At 46.1% G+C, this 20,602-nt stretch overlaps 1 protein-coding gene across 23 annotated transcripts in view; it reads left to right on the top strand.

Annotated features, from left to right (window-relative positions):
* Positions 1-20,602, top strand: part of PPFIBP2 (PPFIA binding protein 2) — a 149,516-nt gene that overhangs the window by 66,099 nt on the left and 62,815 nt on the right. For 22 of the 23 annotated variants that reach the window (XR_010841422.1, XM_067038715.1, XM_067038710.1 and 19 more), the window contains 2 exons: positions 15,930-16,022; positions 20,019-20,132. Coding sequence is in view for 22 of the 23 variants with exons in the window: in XM_067038715.1 (XP_066894816.1) it covers positions 15,930-16,022; positions 20,019-20,132 (207 nt within the window). In the remaining variant the exon portion in view is untranslated. The remainder of the gene's footprint in view (positions 1-15,929; positions 16,023-20,018; positions 20,133-20,602) is intronic. The other variant, XM_067038723.1, reaches the window with a different exon arrangement.

The following is a 20,602-nucleotide window of genomic DNA, read 5'->3' as shown; positions in this document are numbered from 1 at the left end:
CTGGTAAAGGTTCACATCCATTGTCTTAAGAATTGAAAAAGCCTCATTGAAAAGGTTTTGGAGGAAATAGGTGAGAAGTGTACTTCCCCTCACTTACTCTTTATTTTCTTGTATCCAACTGAAGCTTTTTAACCAGGAGGTCTTACAGCCGTGATGTGCCTGGGATTGTAGGTGCCATGTCCCAGCTGCTGGGACAGATGTTGGACCTTTGTACCTTGTGCAGAAGTTCTGTCTGTGGAGGAATTAATTCTGCATGCTAGGCAATGTAAGAAGGTCCTTTCAGTCCTGAGACCCAGGCTGTGAGCTCTGACTCTTTTTTTTTTTTTGCGGTACGCGGGCCTCTCACTGTTGTGGCCTCTCCCGTTGCGGAGCACAGGCTCCGGACGCGCAGGCTCAGTGGCTATGGCTCACGGGCCCAGCCGCTCCGCGGCATGTGGGATCTTCCCGGACCAGGGCACGAACCCGTGTCCCCTGCATCGGCAGGCGGACTCTCAACCACTGCGCCACCAGGGAAGCCCAGCTCTGACTCTTTTGGATGGTTGGAAGTCTGCTGGGAGAAGCTCTAAGTGAGGAGACTTCAAACCCCCTGGGAAAGACTCATAGCAAAACATATTTTTCTTCTACTTTTAAGGAGCATTTAAAAAAAAAAAAAAAAAAAGCAAAGCACAAAGTATTGGATATGTCATAGGCAGTATAATCACTATCTTTCCTATTCTCTACCTGAAACACAACTGCCAGATTCTTCTTTTTAAGATTCCCTTTAAAAAAAAAAATCCCTTTTCATCCTTTGATCCTGATCGTAAGCCCCCAGCACTTGCCCTTAGTCTGGACGAGAAAGCCGAGGCTTTTAAGACATTTTTTAAACCTGGCCTCAACTTACCTTTTTAGTTTCATCATTTATATCTATTTATATTTATTTTAATTTCATCAGTTTATATCTGATGAGCTCCCACATGTAGTCCCTGCCTTTTCTGAGCCTCTACCTCTGTGTCCTCCTCCTAATTCCCACCCACTTCATCTGACTCCATCAAGGCTCTCCTTTTCCATCAGTCCTTTGCTGACCTCATCCCTGTATTGCATGCAGTGGACTCCAGCCTGGGTGCCCAGCACTTTCCATCTGCCTGGCTCCCCCCCACCCCGCTTCCCACGTGCTTCCTCAAGCTGGGGTGGCTTTGAGAGCAGGTTTCTCTTAGCCCAGGTTTTTGAAGGTGGAAACATGCTGTTTTTTCATGTTCCCACACACGGGGTGGTTCCAGCAGAAGAGGTGTCTGGATGAGGTGTGACCTGGTAGGAGGCTGGGAGCCCTTGCCCTTGGACCAGTCCAAGAGGTCAATGCCTCGGAGCAAGACAGTCTTTGAATTTTGGGACAGTAAGGGGAGATGCCTATGGCTAAGAAGGCCCAAAGCTAGAGGGGAAGCGTTTGGTGAGAAAAGAGACATTGTCTCGTGGCCTTTGGGGGACGGGATACTGCGTAGTGTTTTAGCTAAGAACATGCACTTTGAAGTAAAGCCTGGGTTGGGCTCTTGGCTTTGCCACACTTACTAGCTATGTGATCTTAGGCATATTACCTCAAATCCTGGATTTCCTCATCTATAAAATAAGGAAGGTAATAGTGCTAGCCACATACAGGTTTTATGAGGATCAAGTAAGATAATGTATGTTAAATGCTTAGCAGAGTGCTATGCACGTAGGGAACATTGAATAAAAAGTTAACTGCTATTGGCCATTACCAGGAAGGGGGATATTGAAAGAGGAACAGATGGGACCAGTTTGCTTCTTTCCTAGGGGTGCATCTTAGGCCATCATTCCTTCAGCTTAGGCCCCTTTCCACATTCCAGGTCAAGGTCTCAAAGCAAAGACCTACAGGAGACAGCTGGGACCTGGCCCAGCATGAGTAGCCAGAGGCCCCAGTGGCTGCTGAGAGAAGGCTGACCAGGGCTGGTCCTCCAGTGCCTTCCCCGACAGACAGACCCCTGGGACAGGTAATCTCCTACCACAAGCATCCAGAGGGTCTCCGCCCCTCAGCTCTTTGGTTCCTGACTGACTCACAAACAGCTCACACCTGCCCTGCTTTGAGATCAGTGGCTGCAACCCACAGAGTCCTGAAAGAGCCTCTTAGAACAGCAACAAAGCAGGGTCTGTGGAGTCCACCGGCTGCCCTCTGAGCAGGAGTTTATTTTCCCAGGAACAGAAATCCCAGCACTGTAAGCATCTTCACACTGCTGCTGGCTTCTAGGACTCTGTGTTGGGGCCAAATTCCAAACCAAAGTCACAACCCCGTTCACCCCACCCCCACCCCCTAAGAAAAAAACAAAGACTGAATCATCATGGCTCGCCCATGCAATTGGCTTGGGTTCTGTAGTACAGTGTGGGATGAACTCAAACTGCTAATGTTGAGATTTTATTCTGTGTCATCTGGTGCTCAAACGGTTGATCCAGTAGCCTGGCCACTTGGGCCAGGAGAGCTGCAAAGACATCCTGGCCCCAGACATTGACTTGCCTTGCGCTCAAGTCAGAGTGCAGTTAAAGTTGAAGTAGGCAGCAGCTTCTGTGAAAGCTGCTCCTACCGGCTAAGAACGCGGATCCTGTATCCAACTCCTTGGGTTCCTATCTCAGCTCTGTGTGACCTTGGACAATTGATTTACTCTCCCTGGGCCTCAATTTTCTTGATTGTAAAAATATGGATAAATAATTCAATATATGTAAAGTGCTTAGAAAACGCTTCATAGATGTTATGGTGACGATGACCTCGGCCACAACTGACAGCCTCTGGTTACTCTAGAGCCACGCGCCCAAACTTGATTCTGGGCAGAGAGATTTTTTTCAAGACCAGAAGGAGGATGACAGTGGGTATGGTTACTCAAGGGTCCTGGCTGTCCCCAGTTCCCTAAGGGTACATCCCATTTTTAGCCAATGCACCTAAAATGTCCACCTATCATATTCCCCAGCATAATTTAGGAGCTAGAATTTTGCCACCTGTGACTCCCGTCTGCCAGCTATTTGGAGAGGCCCTCACGCCTCTTTCCCAGCAGGGTTTAGCAAAGGGGCATCATACCAGGGTCATTTGCTGAATAGCTTGGGTGGGTACTCCAGAGCAGCACAGCCGTTGGTAGTTCCATGAACTGGCATCAGCACTTGGCGGGGGGGGGCTGTCCCTTGACTCATCCCTGCATTCTTCCCTCCCCCGTCCCTGTATCAGCTCTTTCACACTTTTCCATTTGTCCCCAACCTTATACTCCCCTCTCAACTGATGTCACCACCTACTTCATTGAAAAAAATTAGCCACACGTAGGTGAACTTCTCATCTTTCCTTCCCACCACCACAAAAGGTAACAGTGTTCATGGCCATCGTTTTTCTTTTTTTAAAAAGGAATATGAAAAGCCTATTTTTAAAAAAAAATAAATTTATCTTTGGCTGCTTTGGGTCTTCGTTGCTGCATGTGGGCTTTCTCTAGTTGCTGCAAGTGGGGGCTACTCTTTGCTGCGGTGCGTGGGTTTCTCATTGCAGTGGCTTCTTTTGTTGTGGAGCACAGGCACTAGGCGTGTGGGCTTCAGTAGTTGTGGCATGCGGGCTCAGTAGTTGTGGTTCATGGGCTCTAGAGCGCAGGCTCAGTAGTTGTGGCGCATGGGCTTCGTTACTCCGCGGCATGTGGGATCTTCCCAGACCAGGGTTCGAACCCATGTCCCCTGCATTGGTAGGCAGATTCTTATCCACTGTGCCACCCGGGAAGTCCCCACAGCCATCATTTTTCAACTTCCTTTGGTTTCATGGGTCAGGAGTCCCTTCTCTCCACCAAGGCTATCCCAGTATCCTGTCCTCCTGATCCAATGCTATTCCACGTCCTGTTGTTCTCCGATTGTTTCTTCTCTTTACTCTGCCCTGCCTCCATGTCCCATGTCCTTGGCAGAAAATGCTTCTCCTTGATTCTTAGAGAAAAACAAAACTCTCTGACCATGTACTTGTCTCTCCATGCTGCCTTATAGAACTTACCCTCCTTTCACCATCAGGAATCTTGAAATCAAGAGTAGGCTAAAAACTCAACATCTCTACTCCTTCCTGGTCACTCCCAAACCCACTTCACGTTGGCTTTGTCCCTAAGAAAGCTTTCGAAATCCTTCTATAATGTTCTTATTGCCTCTAGTTCCCAAGCAACGTTTCCCATCCATTTTCCCTGGAATTCATTCCCATTTGGGCATCTTGTAGGTTTAATGAAATTCTTGTGACCAAAGGATCAGCTCCTTTCTTTGGCCCGTACCTAATCCCACATTTTCCACCTGTGGATCTTTCTCATATGCTATTTGATTGATGAAATGCCTGGACCTTCTATCTCAGGAGCCAAGATGCATCAGGCAGTTTACTTCTAATGCCTCCAGTTGAGCTGAAACAGTCACAGTTGCTCCTCCATCCCCAACTCTGGCACCTAATGCTGCCCCCCTGTCTCCGACAGGTATTTTTAAGAATCATGAGTCAGTGTTTCTCTTGGAGTTGGCAAGATGAGGAAAGAGCACCACTCAAACAGCCTCCTGTTTTTTTACTCTGCTCCTGGCTTTAATATACTCCCTTCACAGGATACCAGCACACTTGTAAATACCACTTCTCCTACAGTCAAGTGCTGTAGGTTCCTTCCGCATCCAGCCACCTGATCAAGAGAATCTAGCAAGGACTAAGCTTATGCAAGGCTATAATCTTGGAACAAGATCTTGGTGAATCCAGTGCATTTCTCTCGCCTCCAAATCCTGCTTCCCAGGATGATCAGTTAGGAGCCTTCATGTGCATCACACCAGCCCCTTGCTTGGAAAACTTATAGACTGTCAAGATAGTCTTTGCTTTCTGTGTTAGTTCTGGGAAACCAGAATATCTGAAGGGGGGCGATTGTGGCTTCATGGATAGCCTATCTGTATCAGGAAGACTCTTTCCAAAGATGCTGTTCTGTATTCTTCTGGGGGAATTCCTTCATAGCTTTCAAGACTCAGTCTTTCAAGTGGGGACTCCACTGTAAAGCCTCTCCTTTCCCTTGAAGGCATAATCGATTCGTCCCTCCCCTATGCCACTGCTGCTGGCTTACATACAACTAACTCTATGACAGTACTTATCACGTCTCACAAACTCTATGACAGTACTTATCACGTCTCACTGTAACACTACAGAGCTCTTTTAAGGCAGGGACTGCCTAGCACAGGGAGTGGCACCTAGTAGGTGTTCAGGAATATTTAGTCATTGAATAGATAACTGAATGAAGCATAATTATGTGAACATTGGTTGACCAAGCTATTTAATTTGCTGTTCATGAACTTTGCTTGTCCCTGATGGTGGATCATTTGATAGTGACAACCCCACCAGCGACACGTAGCCTCCCCTTATATATAATTGCAACTAAGAGAGGTGGAGGGCATAAGGAGGTCAAGGTCAGGATAGGATCTCTCTTGTTGGGCTCCTGGTAGCTAAGGACCTGACTGTACTCTACTCACACTGCATTTCGAAGAAACTTCTTTAACTCTGTGCCAAAGGTAGTGGATTGGCTTGGCTATTCCTTGTTGGGAAAAAGTGGTTTTATAATAACTGCCAGAAAGGTCTTAAATTCCTTAACCAAAAAATCTAGAAGTTTTCCTTTTTACAAGCACCTGTTTGCATTCATTCTGCTTGATTCCTTTGGTGGTGGGTAACCTGAGCCATGTAATAGGAATTGTAGCTTCTGTGATCTACTTCTTTTTTATTTTTTTGGTCCTGATTTTTTAAGGTCTACATTTTCCAAGTTTCTTAAAAGCTTGGTATGTAAGTAGTGGTCCTGAGCTTGAAGTATAGCCTTAGTGACTTTGACATCTCCCCTGTGCTTGGCAGCCAAGGCTCTCTTGAGGTGGGTTTTCTGGATTTGATAAGATCCTCTTAACTAGGCAGCCTGGAAACACTATGGCCGGAGCTGTCTCACTGGGGAGCTGACTGCTTTAGGCTTTTCCCACACTCCGTGTGCGCATACCAAATGACACCCCCATGCAACCTCTCCTCCACACCACTTGTTTGTTCTGGAACCGGCTCTTTCCCCGTGTTCAGTGAAGTGCCATGCTGACAGGAGGTCCCGTGGGACATTGCCTTCACCCAGCATCCCCAAGAGTGTCCAGAGCACACATGGAGGGCACGCCCTTCCAGCTGAGGCCAGTCAGGCTGTGAAGGAGTCGGACTCCTGGGGATTCTGCACGGCCCCCATCCGTGCCACCAAGCACCCCCTCCAGATGTCTGCAGAGACCTAATACGGCCATCCCTTTGCCAAGCTACAGTGGAAGGACCAGGCCAAGAGTGAGCAAGCATCGTGGAAGCTGACCAGCCACTAGAGTCAGAGGGTGATGGCTCTGAGGAGGCTGCCGGGGGCGGGGGGCTGGTTGGTAGGGGCACAGCTCAGCTGGAAAGCTCACGTTTAACCTAAATTTGACCTGTCTTTCAGATTGGAACAGAAATAAAAATGCAAGTGTTTATGATTAGTCATTATTAGCCATTGAAATTTTCACTATGCTCATTATAAACTGTGGTCATGTAGATACAACTCCAAACGTGGGCATCTTTTCAGAGACGATGGAAAAGTGAACAGGTTCGAAGCTGTCTGCCTGGAAGGCATGATTCCAGGGCTCTTAGCTAACAATGGGTTCTGTGTTGTCCCTTAGGCACTTTTTTTCTTTCCAGCCTGAAAGTATTTTAGTTATTGTTCCCTTGGGTTGTTTGTTCAGATCTTTAGATACTTCATAGGTGTCCTAATCAGAAATGTTGCCTTTTTTTGTTCTTTTGCACAAAAAGAATGAGTTCATTAAAGCTGTCAGTGCAAGGGAAGAGCTGCGTCTTAACTGCATTTTGGTCTTTTAGTTTAAACAAAGCCATTTAAATGAGTTCCGTGTTTCCAAGATCATTCAAAAACTGTTTATGTTACACAGAGGAAATATTAGAACCTCCTGCTCTAAAGAGCTTTCTGCACTTTTATTCCCACACGTCTTTGTTTTTAACGACCTAACTGATCCTCTGTGTCACTCTGTGAGGTATGATCTCCTCTATTTAAAGGACGGGAAGCTTGAGATGAGGTGACCTACTTGAGCTTGTGCGTGGTTGGTGCAGCCTCACCTCTTAATCGTGCCCAGCTGTCATTCTACACAGAAGGTCCTGCCTTGTGGAGGAGGAGGCTGCAGGAATTCTGTACATGAGTATGGAAGCCCCCAACAAAGTCCCCAGGGATCCCCTGCCTTGAAATCCAGCTGAGCATAGGGTGGGAACAAGGAAGCTGCAGCCCTCAGACCTGGCCTTTCAACATAGCTTCTTAAACAGTGGTTAGGTGTTTTTATGTTCTATTGCCCTTCATTTCATTTCCCATCCAGTCTTTTAGCCCTACTTTAGCTTCCTGTTTATTTCTTGTTGTGTTTTAACCTATTTTTGTTTTTTTCATCTCCCCCCTACACACACACACACCCCCAGTTGATGCCATAGGCCTGTTGCATTTTGTATCATTCCCTGAAGTAACCTTCTTGTTCTGCTTGGGAAATAAGAATGGAGGCCAACGGGTGGTAGATACAAAGTCATCCATTTCACACACAAAGGAGAAGGGGTTCCTTTTTTATCCGCATGCATCCCACACAGACACACCCTGTGCCACAAAAGGAAGGAGATCCCTATTAGCCCTTGATGATAATCTTGGTTTTAACTATAGTTGGCTCAGAACTGACAATTCAGTCTTAAAATTGACCAGTTCAGGCAAATCAAGCAATGGTAGGTAGAATCCCTTTGTAATTCAGTACTATATCCAACTAGCAGGAATGCTTTCTTGTAAGTCTGTTTCCAGAGGAGTAAATTTCAGTCAATTGACTGATCACCATTTGAGACAAATGCATTAGCCAGGACTTTTGGTTGCAAGTAACAGAAACTCAGTTTGAACCAGTGTAGGCCAAGAGGGGACCAACAGGAAGGGCAGGGATGTATCATTGCCTTTGGACAGCATGAACCAGGGGTGAGAATGCCACCAGTCTCTCTTTCTTGGTTTTCATTTGTGTTTCCATGTGTGTTGGCTTCATAGCTTACTCCTGCTGCAAACCAACGTCCTCCACCTGGAAGAAGACATGTCCACTGACAACCTTTGAACCTTGTAGCACAACTACTACCATTTTCTGTTCCCAAGTTTTAAAATGCAGAGGAAAGATTCCAACCATCTAAGCTTTGCAGCAGGAGGTTGGGAGGGGTGAGAATATCTCTCACTCCTTTGTGGCAGCCCTCACTTGTGCCACATAGTTATAGCAAAGGTAATGACCCCAGCCTGTTCCTTTCTCTGAGCAAGAGAGCAAGAGGGAAATTGACTAGTCTTTTTTTTGTTGTTTCTTGTTTTTGCAACTAATGATAAGGGTTTTGCCGGTGGGGTGGGGTGGGGGAAACTTAAATATCCTCTGATAATCACATCCCTGATAAAAATGCAATGTCCCCCAAGATATGGAAAACCTATTTTATTTCTTGAGTCTGCTAGCATTCAGCTCTTGGTGCATGAGGAACTTAACCAAGAGTAAACTCCTTATTCACTGACCCGTGGAAGAGGTGGAGACAGGACTCAGATTACTCTTAAGTGTCTTTGTGTAGCCCCAAATGCCCTTTATATAGAGACTCCATACTGGAATCTTGGTGGTCAGTCCTGTGCTTCCTGGACCCACACAGCCCTCTCTCCATCCTCCCACTTCTCTCCTAATCACTGAGGCTGATTAACTATCATGGTCAACTCCATGACCCCCAACCATGGATCAGCCTGCACGGCTGCTACATCATCCTGAAGCCTCTCTCTTCCATTTAGAGATGGCTTAGAAGATAGCCCCACTGTAGGCTGTTGATAGCTGGAGCTGTATATTAGGCCTGCCCCGTCTCAGCATCAATAGTATTTTGGGTCCTCTAGAAAGAGGGCCACAGTCTGTAAGAGTCAAGATGCTGTGTTGTCTCTGTTCCAGAGGATTCTCAGCAACATCACTCTCAAGGCCTGGGAAAGACCTTTTTTTTTTTTTTTTAATTGAAGTATAGTTGATTTATAATGTTGTGTTAGTTTCTGTACAGAAACTATATATCTATATAGATATAGACACAGATATTCTTTTTCAGATTCTTTTCCATTATAGGTTATTACAGGATGTTGAACATAGTTCCCTGTGCTATATAGTAGGACCTTGTTTATTTTATATACAGCACTGTGTATATGTTAATACCCAACTTTTTTTTAATTATTATTTTTGGCTGCGTTGGGTCTTTGTTGCTGCATGCTGGCTTTCTCTAGTGCGGCGAGCGGGGGCTACTCTTTGTTGTGGTGCGCGAGCTTCTCATTGCGGTGGCTTCTTTTGTTGCGGAGCACAGGCTCTAGGTGCGCGGGCTTCGTTAGTTGTGGCACGTGGGCTCAGTAGTTGTGGCTCACGGGCTCTAGAGCACAGGCTCAGTAGTTGTGGCGCATGGGCTTAGTTGCTCCACAGCATGTGGGATCTTCCCGGACCAGGGCTCAAACCCGTGTCCCCTGCATTGGCAGGCAGATTCTTAACCACCGCACAACCAGGGAAGTCCCCCAACTTCTAATTTATCCCTCCCCTACACCCCCTTTCCCCTTCGGTAACCGTAAGTTTGTTTTCTATGTCTGTGAATCTGTTTCTGTTTTGTAAATAAGTTCATTTTTATCATATTTTAGATCCACATGTAAGTGACATCATATATTTGTCTTTCTCTGTCTTACTTCACTTAGTATGATAATCTCTAGGTCCATCCATGCTGCTGCAAATGGCATTATTTCATCCTTTTTTTAATGGCCGAGTAATATACCATTGTATATATATATATATATATACCATATCTTCTTTATCCATGGACATTTAGGTTGTTTCCATGTCTTGGCTATTGTAAATAGTGCTTCTATGAACATTGGTGTGCCATGTATATTTTCGAATCAGAGTTTTCTCTGGATATATGCCCAGGAGTGGGATTGCTGGATCATGTGGTAACTCTCTTTTTAGTTAGTTTTTTTTTTTAAGAAAGATATTTAAAATTTTTTTATTTTTATTTTTATTTATTTTTGGCTGCATTGGGTCTTCATTGCTGCGTGCGGGCTTTCTCTAGTTGCTGCAATCAGGGTCTACTCTTTGTTGCGGTGGGTGGGCTTCTCGTTGCGGTGGCTTCTCTTTGTTGCGGAGCACAGGCTCTAGGCACACGGGCTTCAGTAGTTGCAGCACGTGGACTTCAGTAGTTGTGGCTCGCGGACTCTAGAGCGCAGGCTCAGTAGTTGTGGCGCATGGGCTTAGTTGCTCCACAGCATGTGGGATCTTCCAAGACCAGGGCTTGAACCCGTGTCCCCTGCATTGGCAGGTGGATTCTTAACCGCTGCGCCACCAGGGAAGCCCCTATTTTTAGATTTTTAAGGAACCCCCATACTGTTTTCCATAGTGGCTGCAGCAATTTATATTCCCACCAACAGTGTAGGTGGGTTCCTTTTTCTCCACAGCCTCTCTAGCATTTATTATTTGTGGACTTTTTGCAGATGGTCATTCTGGCCAGTGTGAGGTGGTACCTCATTGTAGTTTTGATTTGCATTTTCTCTCATAGTTATGTTGAGCACCTGAGGAAGACCTTGATGTGACATTTCTGAGCTGTGTTTTATATTTGCCTCCAAGAGATCTGGGTTTTAGAAGATGGATTCCTTTATTCAAGACTTTGCCCAGCCTCTTGAGGGTAAAATTTTGATAGAAGCAAAGGTGGTTTAACTTCAATAGTCTTGGCTAAAGTTTCTGAGTTATTGACAATATACACACAAAAAGAACTCCCTGTGCTGATTCAGTTCTGTGATATAAGAGAGAGGGAGTATGTTTCAGTGTGGCATTCTTCAATAAGAGCCGCAAGAGGACATGGAAATGTCAATCTGTAGTTGCCATTTCACCTCCATAGAGTATGCAGATCCCTGGTCTTCACAATATCTCTTGGTCCCATGCAATATTATATCAGGTAACTAAGTTGAATTATAGTTTCAGGAATAGCTTTGACGATGGAAAATTTGGATGAGCAGATTCATTTTTCCCTCTGTCACATTTGTAGAAATAACCATCAAAAGAGAAGAGAAAGATGTGATCAAATATATGTATATCACACCTTAGTACATCAGAAGTCCATTGTACAGGTCTAGCCTAAGGGCTAACATCATTGGTTGAGTAAAAATGACCTCTTTTAAATTTATATTTATCAACGGGATGAGCATCCTTAACAGGGTAGAACAGTATAGAACTCTCCTTTAGATACTTGCCATCCCAGAGCGGGGAGGAATAGAAACGTAGCATGTAGCATCCTTCGGAATTTGGTGCGACTTCCTCCTCCTCGGTGGAATGCTGGCACCGTTCTCTCCCATCTGACTTTACGCATGGAGAGCTGGGCAACTGCTCTGTCACCAAGTTACCTAATAGAGAATACAGACAAGACTTTTCAGAGACTCCCAAACCTGGAATCACTCAGGGACCCAGTTGATGATCTCAGTATTGATCCAAGCCTTCTACTACAATTCCACTGTTAGAATTAAGGAAGCAGGTGTAGCCTATGAGAAAGCAAGCTCTTCTGAAAGTTGGGCAAAACAGAGCTGTGTCCTGACTCTGTCTTTTTAAACATGTTTATCAATAATTTTCATAATCTTCTGGCCTTTTATGCCCTGATGATACAGCCATTTTATAATCCAAGAATGATGCCAAAAAGTGACTGAACCTGTTGCCCAATTACTGGAATCAGGAGTATGCATTTATTCACTCAAAACTCAAATCCTCACCTTTGGCTAATAAACGTTGGCATTCAACAAGATGTTCTTCTTGGCCCTGTTCTCAGTTGCTTTCTGGGTTCTTCAAGCAGAGGTGGTGTTTCATCCTGGTCTGTGCCCAGCTAAGGCTTCAGTGCAGTTTTCTTGAGAGCTGTCCATCTTCTGTAGAATGTGCAAACACAGGACTCTGAACTTCACCAAAAGCAAGGGATAATGATGTGGCAGACTTCTGTCTGGGACATTGTTTCCATCTCACTGTTGTTTAATACCTTTCAAAAGCTTGCTAGAGAACAGCAGTGATTCTGGTCAACTGTATGAGAGGAAGATGCCCTGCTCCTCTAGAATGGTGATTTGGGTCGAGGGGGAGGGACTTTTCCACCACAAGCAGCACTGCTACATGGGCCAGTGTGACTGCTGGGAAAGGAAGTGCCCCTCAAGTCTGTTAGGGGAGGAAAAAAGCACCAAGAACTGTTCTAGCTACTCAAACAGTGCTTCTAGATTTTAAAATATATTTTAATTACTCAAGTAAATAAACATTTTTATAAGAAGCTGAAATATTATAGTTAAAGCCCCTCTTGACCAAACCTCCCACTCCCAATTTTTCGTAGCGCAGAAACTTCCCCAAAAGAGAGCACTGTTAAGGGTTGTTCTGTAGCCTTCCAGACACTGGATCTATTTACCTTCTCATATATATATATATATATATCAATACTTGCGGAGCTGGATAGTACTGTTTTCTAGTATCACACCACATGATTCTTTGGATCTTGCTGCTTTTACGATCCAATATGTTCATAAAAATCTGCCTCGTCTTCCCTGGTGGCGCAGTGGTTGAGAATCCGCCTGCTGATGTAGGAGACACGGGTTCGTGCCCTGGTCTGGGAAGATCCCACATGCCGCGGAGCAACTAAGCCCGTGAGCCATGGCCGCTAGGCCTGCGCGTCCGGAGCCTGTGCTCCGCAACGGGAGAGGCCACAACAGTGAGAGGCCCGCGTACCGCAAAAAAAAAAAAAAAAAAAAAATCTGCCTCGTGTTAAAATGCTACAAATTGTCCATAATATGGGTGAACCATAGTTTATTTATCCACTCCTCTATTAATGGATATTTAGGTTCAGACAGCATTTTTACACCTTATTTTTTTTTTTTTTTTTGCGGTACATGGGCCTCTCACTGTTGTGGCCTCTCCCGTTGCGGAGCACAGGCTCCGGACGCGCAGGCTCAGCGGCCATGGCTCACGGGCTTAGTTGCTCCGCGGCATGTGGGATCTTCCCGGACCAGGGCACGAACCCGTGTCTCCTGCATCGGCAGGCGGATTCTCAACCACTGCGCCACCAGGGAAGCCCTTTTACACCTTATTTTAAGTGAACTTTCATACAATCACAATGTATAAAACAAAATTTATACTGATCTGTTCCTCAAGCTGTAACAGAGAGCTTACTGGTTTCGTACATGGTAACTCGGGCAAATAATCCATTTGTGCCTTGTTCATATACTTTGTGTCTCAGTTCCTTTAAGCGTAGAATTAGAATAAAAATAGTAGCCATCTAGCAGAGTTGTGGGAAGGATTAAATGAATTAATATGCCTAAAGTGCTCTCAACGGCACCTGGCACACGGTGAGCGCTGCCTACGTGCCCGCTGTGTGTCTAGAGCACGGTACTTGGATCACATTGTATTGGTCTCCATAGAATTGCTTTGGTTTTTGGCCCACGTTATCCACTAACCTTTGACCTATTTTGAGAACGTCACAGGAAAGCAGTGAGTTCTGCTGGGCTCTGTTTACTGTGAGGATATCATCATGAATGTTGTTTATCCCACTACACAAAGTCTCTCTGTGGAAACAAGGGATGGTTCTCCCTTCCTTAGGAAGAGCTGTGCTTCTCCTAGGCAGTCAGCTTGACTTTCATACTGATCTGTGCATCTTTTAACTCAGTTGTGCCTCCCTTTTTCTATTGGCTGCTAGAGTAGCTGCAGTTTTTTTTTTTTTTTTAAATCTACTTCTAGCATGTGTTATAGACTCTAATGGCACGCATTTTGGGTATTAACTGAACTTACGATATCAACTTCCTTCCTTCCTCTTCTTTTTAATTTTTTTATTTTTTGTCAACTAGCTGCCTCTCTGGGTGATTGTGTGGGTAGGTCTTTTATCGTACGAATACACTGCACTCCATTTGACTGAGGCCCAGGTGGCGTGGTAGCTGGCTGGAGTCTTGTGGAAGGAGCCTTCCCTTCATCTCCTGCTGGAGAAGTGCCAGCTGCCAGTAGTGGGTGGCCCTGTGCATGTGCTGACTTTGGCACTGGCGCTAGATCTACACAGCTTCACTTGGGTGCCCGGGTCCTTTCTGTTCTCAGTCTCTCTCCTCTGAAAGTCACCATCATGTGAGTTCTTGGACAGAGAAGCAATTGACCTATTGCTTAAGAACTATTTTCCTTTCTTTTCTTGTTAGGTTCTGAGAAATGTAGGTTATAATTATATCTTTGGATACTAGTCAGTGTTTGACCATGTGATGACTGGAATATTAATTAATGGAACAATAATAAACTGCCATCAACACAAGGAAGCCGTTAGTGATTGCTAAGTCCCTTTGTTTATGGTATGAAAGAGCTTCCATAACACTGAACAAGATGCAGACTGGAGGAGGGGCTAGAGGAAAAGGCAGTGGAATGGCAGGGGTGCCCTGTCCGTCTGGCCTGTGCCTGGCACAGCTGCCCTGGGAAATGACCCCTGGGCTCACCCTCCCGCTGCACCTTTGACAAACAGCCAGTGCTTCTTTCACAGGTGACACTCCAGGGCTTGAATGCAGATTTTTCTTGGTCCCTGTTTCTTTTTCGAACCAGGCCTGGCTCTGCCACCTGCCCTCACCTAGGCAGTGCACTGGGGAAGGGATGGGACAAGGGGAGGCAGGAGGTATCTTTTCCTGACGGGGCGGGTGGGGTGTGGTTGGAAAGCCCATTCTGAAGTGTTAGAATGTGGCGAAATGGGCTCAGGAGAAGGGGACCACCTCTGGGCCCCTGTGCCTGGTCTCCTCTCTGACATTCTCCTTTGTACAATCGAGACTTTCCTTTGGGATATAGGATACCTGCCTTACGAACCTTGATTCCTCTGGACCAGCCCAGGTGTCGAGGAGTGTCATTTCCCCGTTTAACAATAAGATCTGCTTTTTCAGACCGCTGAGCCCCTGGATGGCCTACTGTGCGCCTCTGGTTTGGGCCCTTAAATTCCTCGTGGAAGAAGGGCGTAGTCGTAGCACTGGGCCAGTTCAGTTCCATTAGCAGCTACCTCCCTCCTCCCCGCCTACCACCAGGGCAGACACATCCAGGAAGTGACTGCAGCTCCTGTCTCTAAGCTCAGGGCATTTTATAAGCTTTGCCTCTCGACTGCCACCTCAAATCTCCCTTTCCTCTGTTTTCCATGGTTTCCGGCTACTTGGTATTTCCTGCGTTTTCCCTCTGCTTGGCCCTTGAGATCCCTCCGGCTGTCATTTGGGTTCTTAAGACGTTTCATCTTAGCTTATTGCTCTCAGCTCTAACACGGCAGCAACTCCACGTGCCACCCTGGTTGCCGGAGCCCTTATCGAGGGGTGCGATTGGCCACTTCGAAAGGGATGGGCGAGTAGACGAAGGGCCTTCCGTTTGGCACCCCTCATCCTCCAGGCTCTCTGCGATGTTCAGGATGGGGCTCCACACCGTGAGGTGTGCCTCGGCTCTGGAGAACTCTGGCGTGAGAGCCAGGAGACGAGATCTGTGCAGGAGTTGTTCCCATATAGCTCCTCGGTGAATGGTACCAGCTCCCTGGTCTCAAAGAGTAGACCCTTATTGCTATTGGTGCTGCTGGCCGGCTGTGCCTCCAGCTAAACCAGACCCAACACGCCCAGTCACGTCAAGCACCGCCGGGTCTGTAGTTCCACCGAGGCCTTTCTAGCCAAAGGTGAGGTCACCCAGGGGGTGGTTTTTGCCAACTTTCATGGCACACCTATCAGTGGCATCTGATCTGGTCCTCCTTATAGTAGTTTTGAAATCCTGCGGTTTCCTGTTTAGGTGGGTGGTTTTGCATAGATAATGAGGGAAACTGTCCTCACCAATTGCATACTTCATTTGGAAGTTGGTAAGATGTTTTTCCAGCCTTTTTTAAGTGTGTGTTTTTTTCCTCTTCCCTTTAGTCCCAGGTAAATCACCACAGTGCTGCTAGTAATGAAACGTACCAGGAACGCTTAGCACGTCTAGAAGGAGATAAGGAGTCCCTCATATTACAGGTGGGTCCTTTTTGGTGGGAACCAGCTTATTCTGTTACCTCCAACTCTGTAGCTGCCTTAAGTAGGAGGGAAGTCCAAAGGGTTTTCTCTGTTGGATGTCTCCTGCTCCCAAAGTGTATGTTTTTCAAAAGACTTTTCCTGAAACAAAGGAGAAAGTAACCGGGGGCACAGTTTAACTCTGGCCTTGGCTTTTGGGGGCTGTGAATGGATTCATTTATATATCATGGACTACAAGAGTACCTGCATCTATACACTGGAAGCTCTGTGGCCAGGCTGATTAATGGGGCCCTGTCTTCCAGAAGTCTTGCAAAGGAGATGTGTCCTCATGTCACTAAAAAGCAAAGCCTCTTAAAAAGCCCCAGAGTGGATGCTAACAGGATCAGGCCCAGTTCATCCGGAGTTGGATCTAGACTGATCACTTTGAGGCCAAACCCCCTGGAGCTGTTAACATGGGTTAATAAACCTTTGATGACTCTTACTTTGAAGAAAGGAACTCCAAAACTTTTCAGGGACAAAGAGTCAAAGATGTAGTTTCAGGCCTGAAAACTTGCATTGCATTCTGAAAAGTTGGATCTTTCTCATCGGACGCTTTTTGCTGAAGTAGGAGCTCTTTGCTGTGTTAGTTCTCAAACGCATGAATCAAGCCTCAAGGTCTGGTATGCCTCAGACAGTGTGATTGACAATTTAGAGAATAATAAGACTAATATCCTAATCCCAGCTCCTTAAAAAGCTTGAAGGGTGGTGATTAAGACTGGCAAGTGGGGTGGAAGCGAGGGCGCAGGTAGGGTTCTGGGACCCTCCCTAGACTATGGGCCTTAGCTTAGAGCACTAGAGTTAGCACTAGAGTTAAGAGGCTGCAGTATGTTTGGCTTTTTTTCCTTCCGTTTTACCTTATTTCTTTTATTCATTTCACTTCATTTTATGAATGTAGGTGTAATATCTGATTATTTTAGAAACTTTGGAAAGTCAGAAAGAATTTAACATGTTGGCCCTTTCTTCCAGTCTTATTTTTCTTCCTGTCCTGTCCCTATTTTAAAAAATTAAGCTCAGACCAAATATACAATTACACAATTTTGCATCCTAGGTTTTTTTTTTTCTTCACTTCATTGATTTGTTCATTAAAAACTATTTGCATGCCCACAACTCAGTGGATACTGGTTTTAGGTGCTGGGGTTGTAGCACTGAAGAAAATAGACAAAGTCCCTGTTCTCAAGCTTCCATTCGTGTGTGTGTGTGTGTGTGTGCGCGTGTGCGCGCGCACACACACACACGCGCACGTACATATGCGATAAACCAATTCACAAAATGTTTCCAGTGATGATAAATGCTATGGAAAAAAATAAAGCAGGATAGGACTGTGTGGTCAGGGAAAGACCTCCCCGATAGGAGGAGACTTAAGGAGCTGGGGAGGGAGCCCCACAGAGACTGGGAGAAGCACATGCCAGGCAGAGGAGGTGGTTGGTCCAGAGATCACCCTGAGGTAGGCGTGTGCTTGGCGTGTGGGAAGAACAGGAAGGGGCTGTGTGGTTGGAGCTGGTGACCCTGAGAATCCTGGAAACCGCCTACTGAGAGGTAGCAGGGGCCAGATTATATAGCACGTTAGAGTGCAGACGTTTTGAGGGATGTGTAATTTGAACCTCCATCCCAATGACACAACTGATGGAAGAGCGTCCAGTTTAGAATTTTGCCACAGACAGTATCAAGCTACACACTAATGAGCCCGGAACCTTCATGGCTGAAATGAGACATTTCTATTTAGAGGGTTACAATTTAATAAAGAATTCCTGTGTGATGATCTCTCTGATATTTTAAAAATTCCGAATTCTTGAATAATCCTTAATGAAATAATTCTAGCACAACTGGGGAGCTGCTTCTCAGAAAAGTCAGAAGTGGATCCTAGTGGTTTCTATCCCTCCAGGAGCTTGTGGACAGACTCTCAGGGTTGCCCTTACGTGCTCACTGCTGTCTCTAGAGGCTCCACAGAGCAGGTTAGACAGATCCTCAGCATGGGGGAGCCGCTTGCTTGATTAATGTAATTCACAAGACAGCTCAGCCAGACCGAATTCATTGGAGCCCTTGGCCCAGAATGTTCTCCTGGGTTTACTTGTGGAAGAACAAGGGAAATCACACAGGGCAAAATACTTTGTTTTCAGTATTAAACAACAAATGAAACCAAAATCTTGTATTTCTTCATTAGAATGTGACTTCTTAATGCAAGGATTTTCATCTTTTTCTTTTCCCCCCACTTCTGTATCCCCTTGGTTTTTAAAATTATGCCTAGCATGTGGTAGGGGCTCAGAAAATATTTGTTTTTCTTGAATAAAGGTCACATTTAGAACCTTTATACATTTTCTCCCAATTTTCTACACCTCTACATCCATAACCTAGACTGAGTATTCATGTTCATAAGGACCCCACAGCCCGGTGTATCTCGAGTCTTATGAGCAGCTGGGCTATAAGCTATAGAATGCCAGAGACCACATGTTATTCCTCTTGGAATAACCACATGTTATTCGTCTGGGTACCTATTCCGCTGGGTATCACCAGCGCATGGCCCCAAGGCGTGGTGCAGACTCTCTCAAGTGTTAATCATCCCAATAAGATTAACCATAACACATCCCCGACAGAAACTCTGGAACCCAGGGAGCAAAGGCCCCCCCTGGCATCCTACTCTTTTGAAATTAGAGTTAGTAGTTGAAAAGGCCAGGATGGCTGATCGTGTTAGGCAGTGAGGATAAGGCACCCATTTTTGGATGATAATTGAAATGTTAGCACACCGTGCATCAGCTCCAGGAGTGTGTTTCAATAATTCATTAATCACTCAGGAACATAAAAATGGAAAGCTTAAAGCAGCCATATTCATTAAGATTAGTGCCTCTGTAAAAGGGAGCTTTATCATTCATAACTCTAGTTAAGCATGCATAAGTGAATTCACATTAACTCTCATGCTCCAGCTAGCATCATTCCTTTACAGACTGAGAATTTATGATCATCTATATGGAAATGGTGATGAGTCAACCACTGGTTAAAAACCAAAAGGCTATAAAGGATCTCAATTTACCAGTCCTCGATTTGCTTATTTTGGGGGAGGTCTCTCATACGCTTTCTTCCTCTTCCTGCCCTGAGGCACCTTTTAATGATAATTATTTAATAGTAATATGGAAAAGGATTATTTAATAATAAGGAAAAGGATTTAAAAATAATAAGGAAAATAAAAAATAATAAGGAAAAGGGCTGTTTGCTGATAGAGGAGGCTTTGAAAATCCTCTCAGTCTGTATTTAGGGTATAATTTAAATGATTTATTTTATTTGCTAACAGTTCCAACAGGTCGTCTCGATGTTCTTCAGAAAGACGACTGTTTTCCTGCCACTGTATATGCAGTGTGGCTTGTGTGTATGTATGACTTAAAGTCATGTTTTGGCCTGTGAAGCACAAAAACCTTCCTGCAGCCAAGTTTTGTCAGTGCTAGTATATGCCCTTTACGTCCCACATTCCTTAATTGCTTCAGAACCCTCGCCTGATAGGTGAGCTGTCCTCACGCCCTGATGAGAGGGCTAAGGTCATTGGCTGCTCTGCACAGAAGTTTGGATTGCGCTTCCACGTGAGGTGGCAGAAGCCCTGGCGAGCCAGCTGAGGTATTCCTTGAGGTCGGGCTGCCCAAGGGAGCTCTGTGTAAGGCACGAAGAGCCAGAGTCCCGGCCCAGGGGCTGCTCTCGTGGCTGCTGGGTGTTTTTCTCCCGAGTCTGTCAAGGGCAGGAAATGTGACCAACCTGGTCCAGGTGGTGGCTGGGACTTCTCGGCCAGGTGAGAGAACAACCGGGGTTCCCTTCATCCAGGACACTTCCCCCACTTACCACCCACCAAAAATAGCAGCCATTCTTCTCACATCAAGAATCAGTGGTGTGGCTTCACGCTCCCCCCCCCGCCCCCCGGCCTGCCCCCTCCAGCGGGGAACCGGTCCCAATCCTCCACCCTTGCTTTATTTCCTGGGACAGGTGAGTGTCCTCACAGACCAAGTAGAAGCCCAAGGAGAGAAGATTCGGGACCTGGAAGTGTGTCTGGAAGGGCACCAGGTGAAACTCAATGCTGCTGAAGAGATGCTTCAACAGGTAAGGGTGGGTGGGGCCCAGGGCCTTGGGTCCTGCAGCCGCTCACGTGGGCAAGCCCCTTTCTGGGTCCTCGTTACCGAGCTCGCTGCTTCCTTTCCTGTCCTGCCTGGAGGGAGGGTTGGCTGCTTAGCCTGTGGTGTTTACACAGCAGGTGAAACCGGAGGGGGAGGGCAGGGAAGGGCTCGCCTGGGAGGAATAACTTGTTGGGCTGGTTTGACAGATTCCCAGGGCACTTTCTCCTGGCCTGGTTCAGTGCAGAGCTCTCTGCTGGCCTTGTCCCCCTCATCACACCAAGCACACTGGACACACTTAACTGGCTATAACTCCTCATGAACAAGTAGCCCCCAGTTCGGGCGTGGCACTGTTGTCGCCTTTGCCCTGGAAGTGGCATCTGGGGTTTTCGAAAGTCAATTAACTTATCTTGTGCCTCTTTCCTACCCTCACTCTTTCCCCTCTGACTCTGTGTGGCT

This window comes from Kogia breviceps, chromosome 7, assembly GCF_026419965.1.
Source record: "Kogia breviceps isolate mKogBre1 chromosome 7, mKogBre1 haplotype 1, whole genome shotgun sequence".
Classification (NCBI taxonomy): Eukaryota; Metazoa; Chordata; class Mammalia; order Artiodactyla; family Physeteridae; genus Kogia; species Kogia breviceps.
This window is presented reverse-complemented; position numbering and strand designations above follow the sequence as displayed.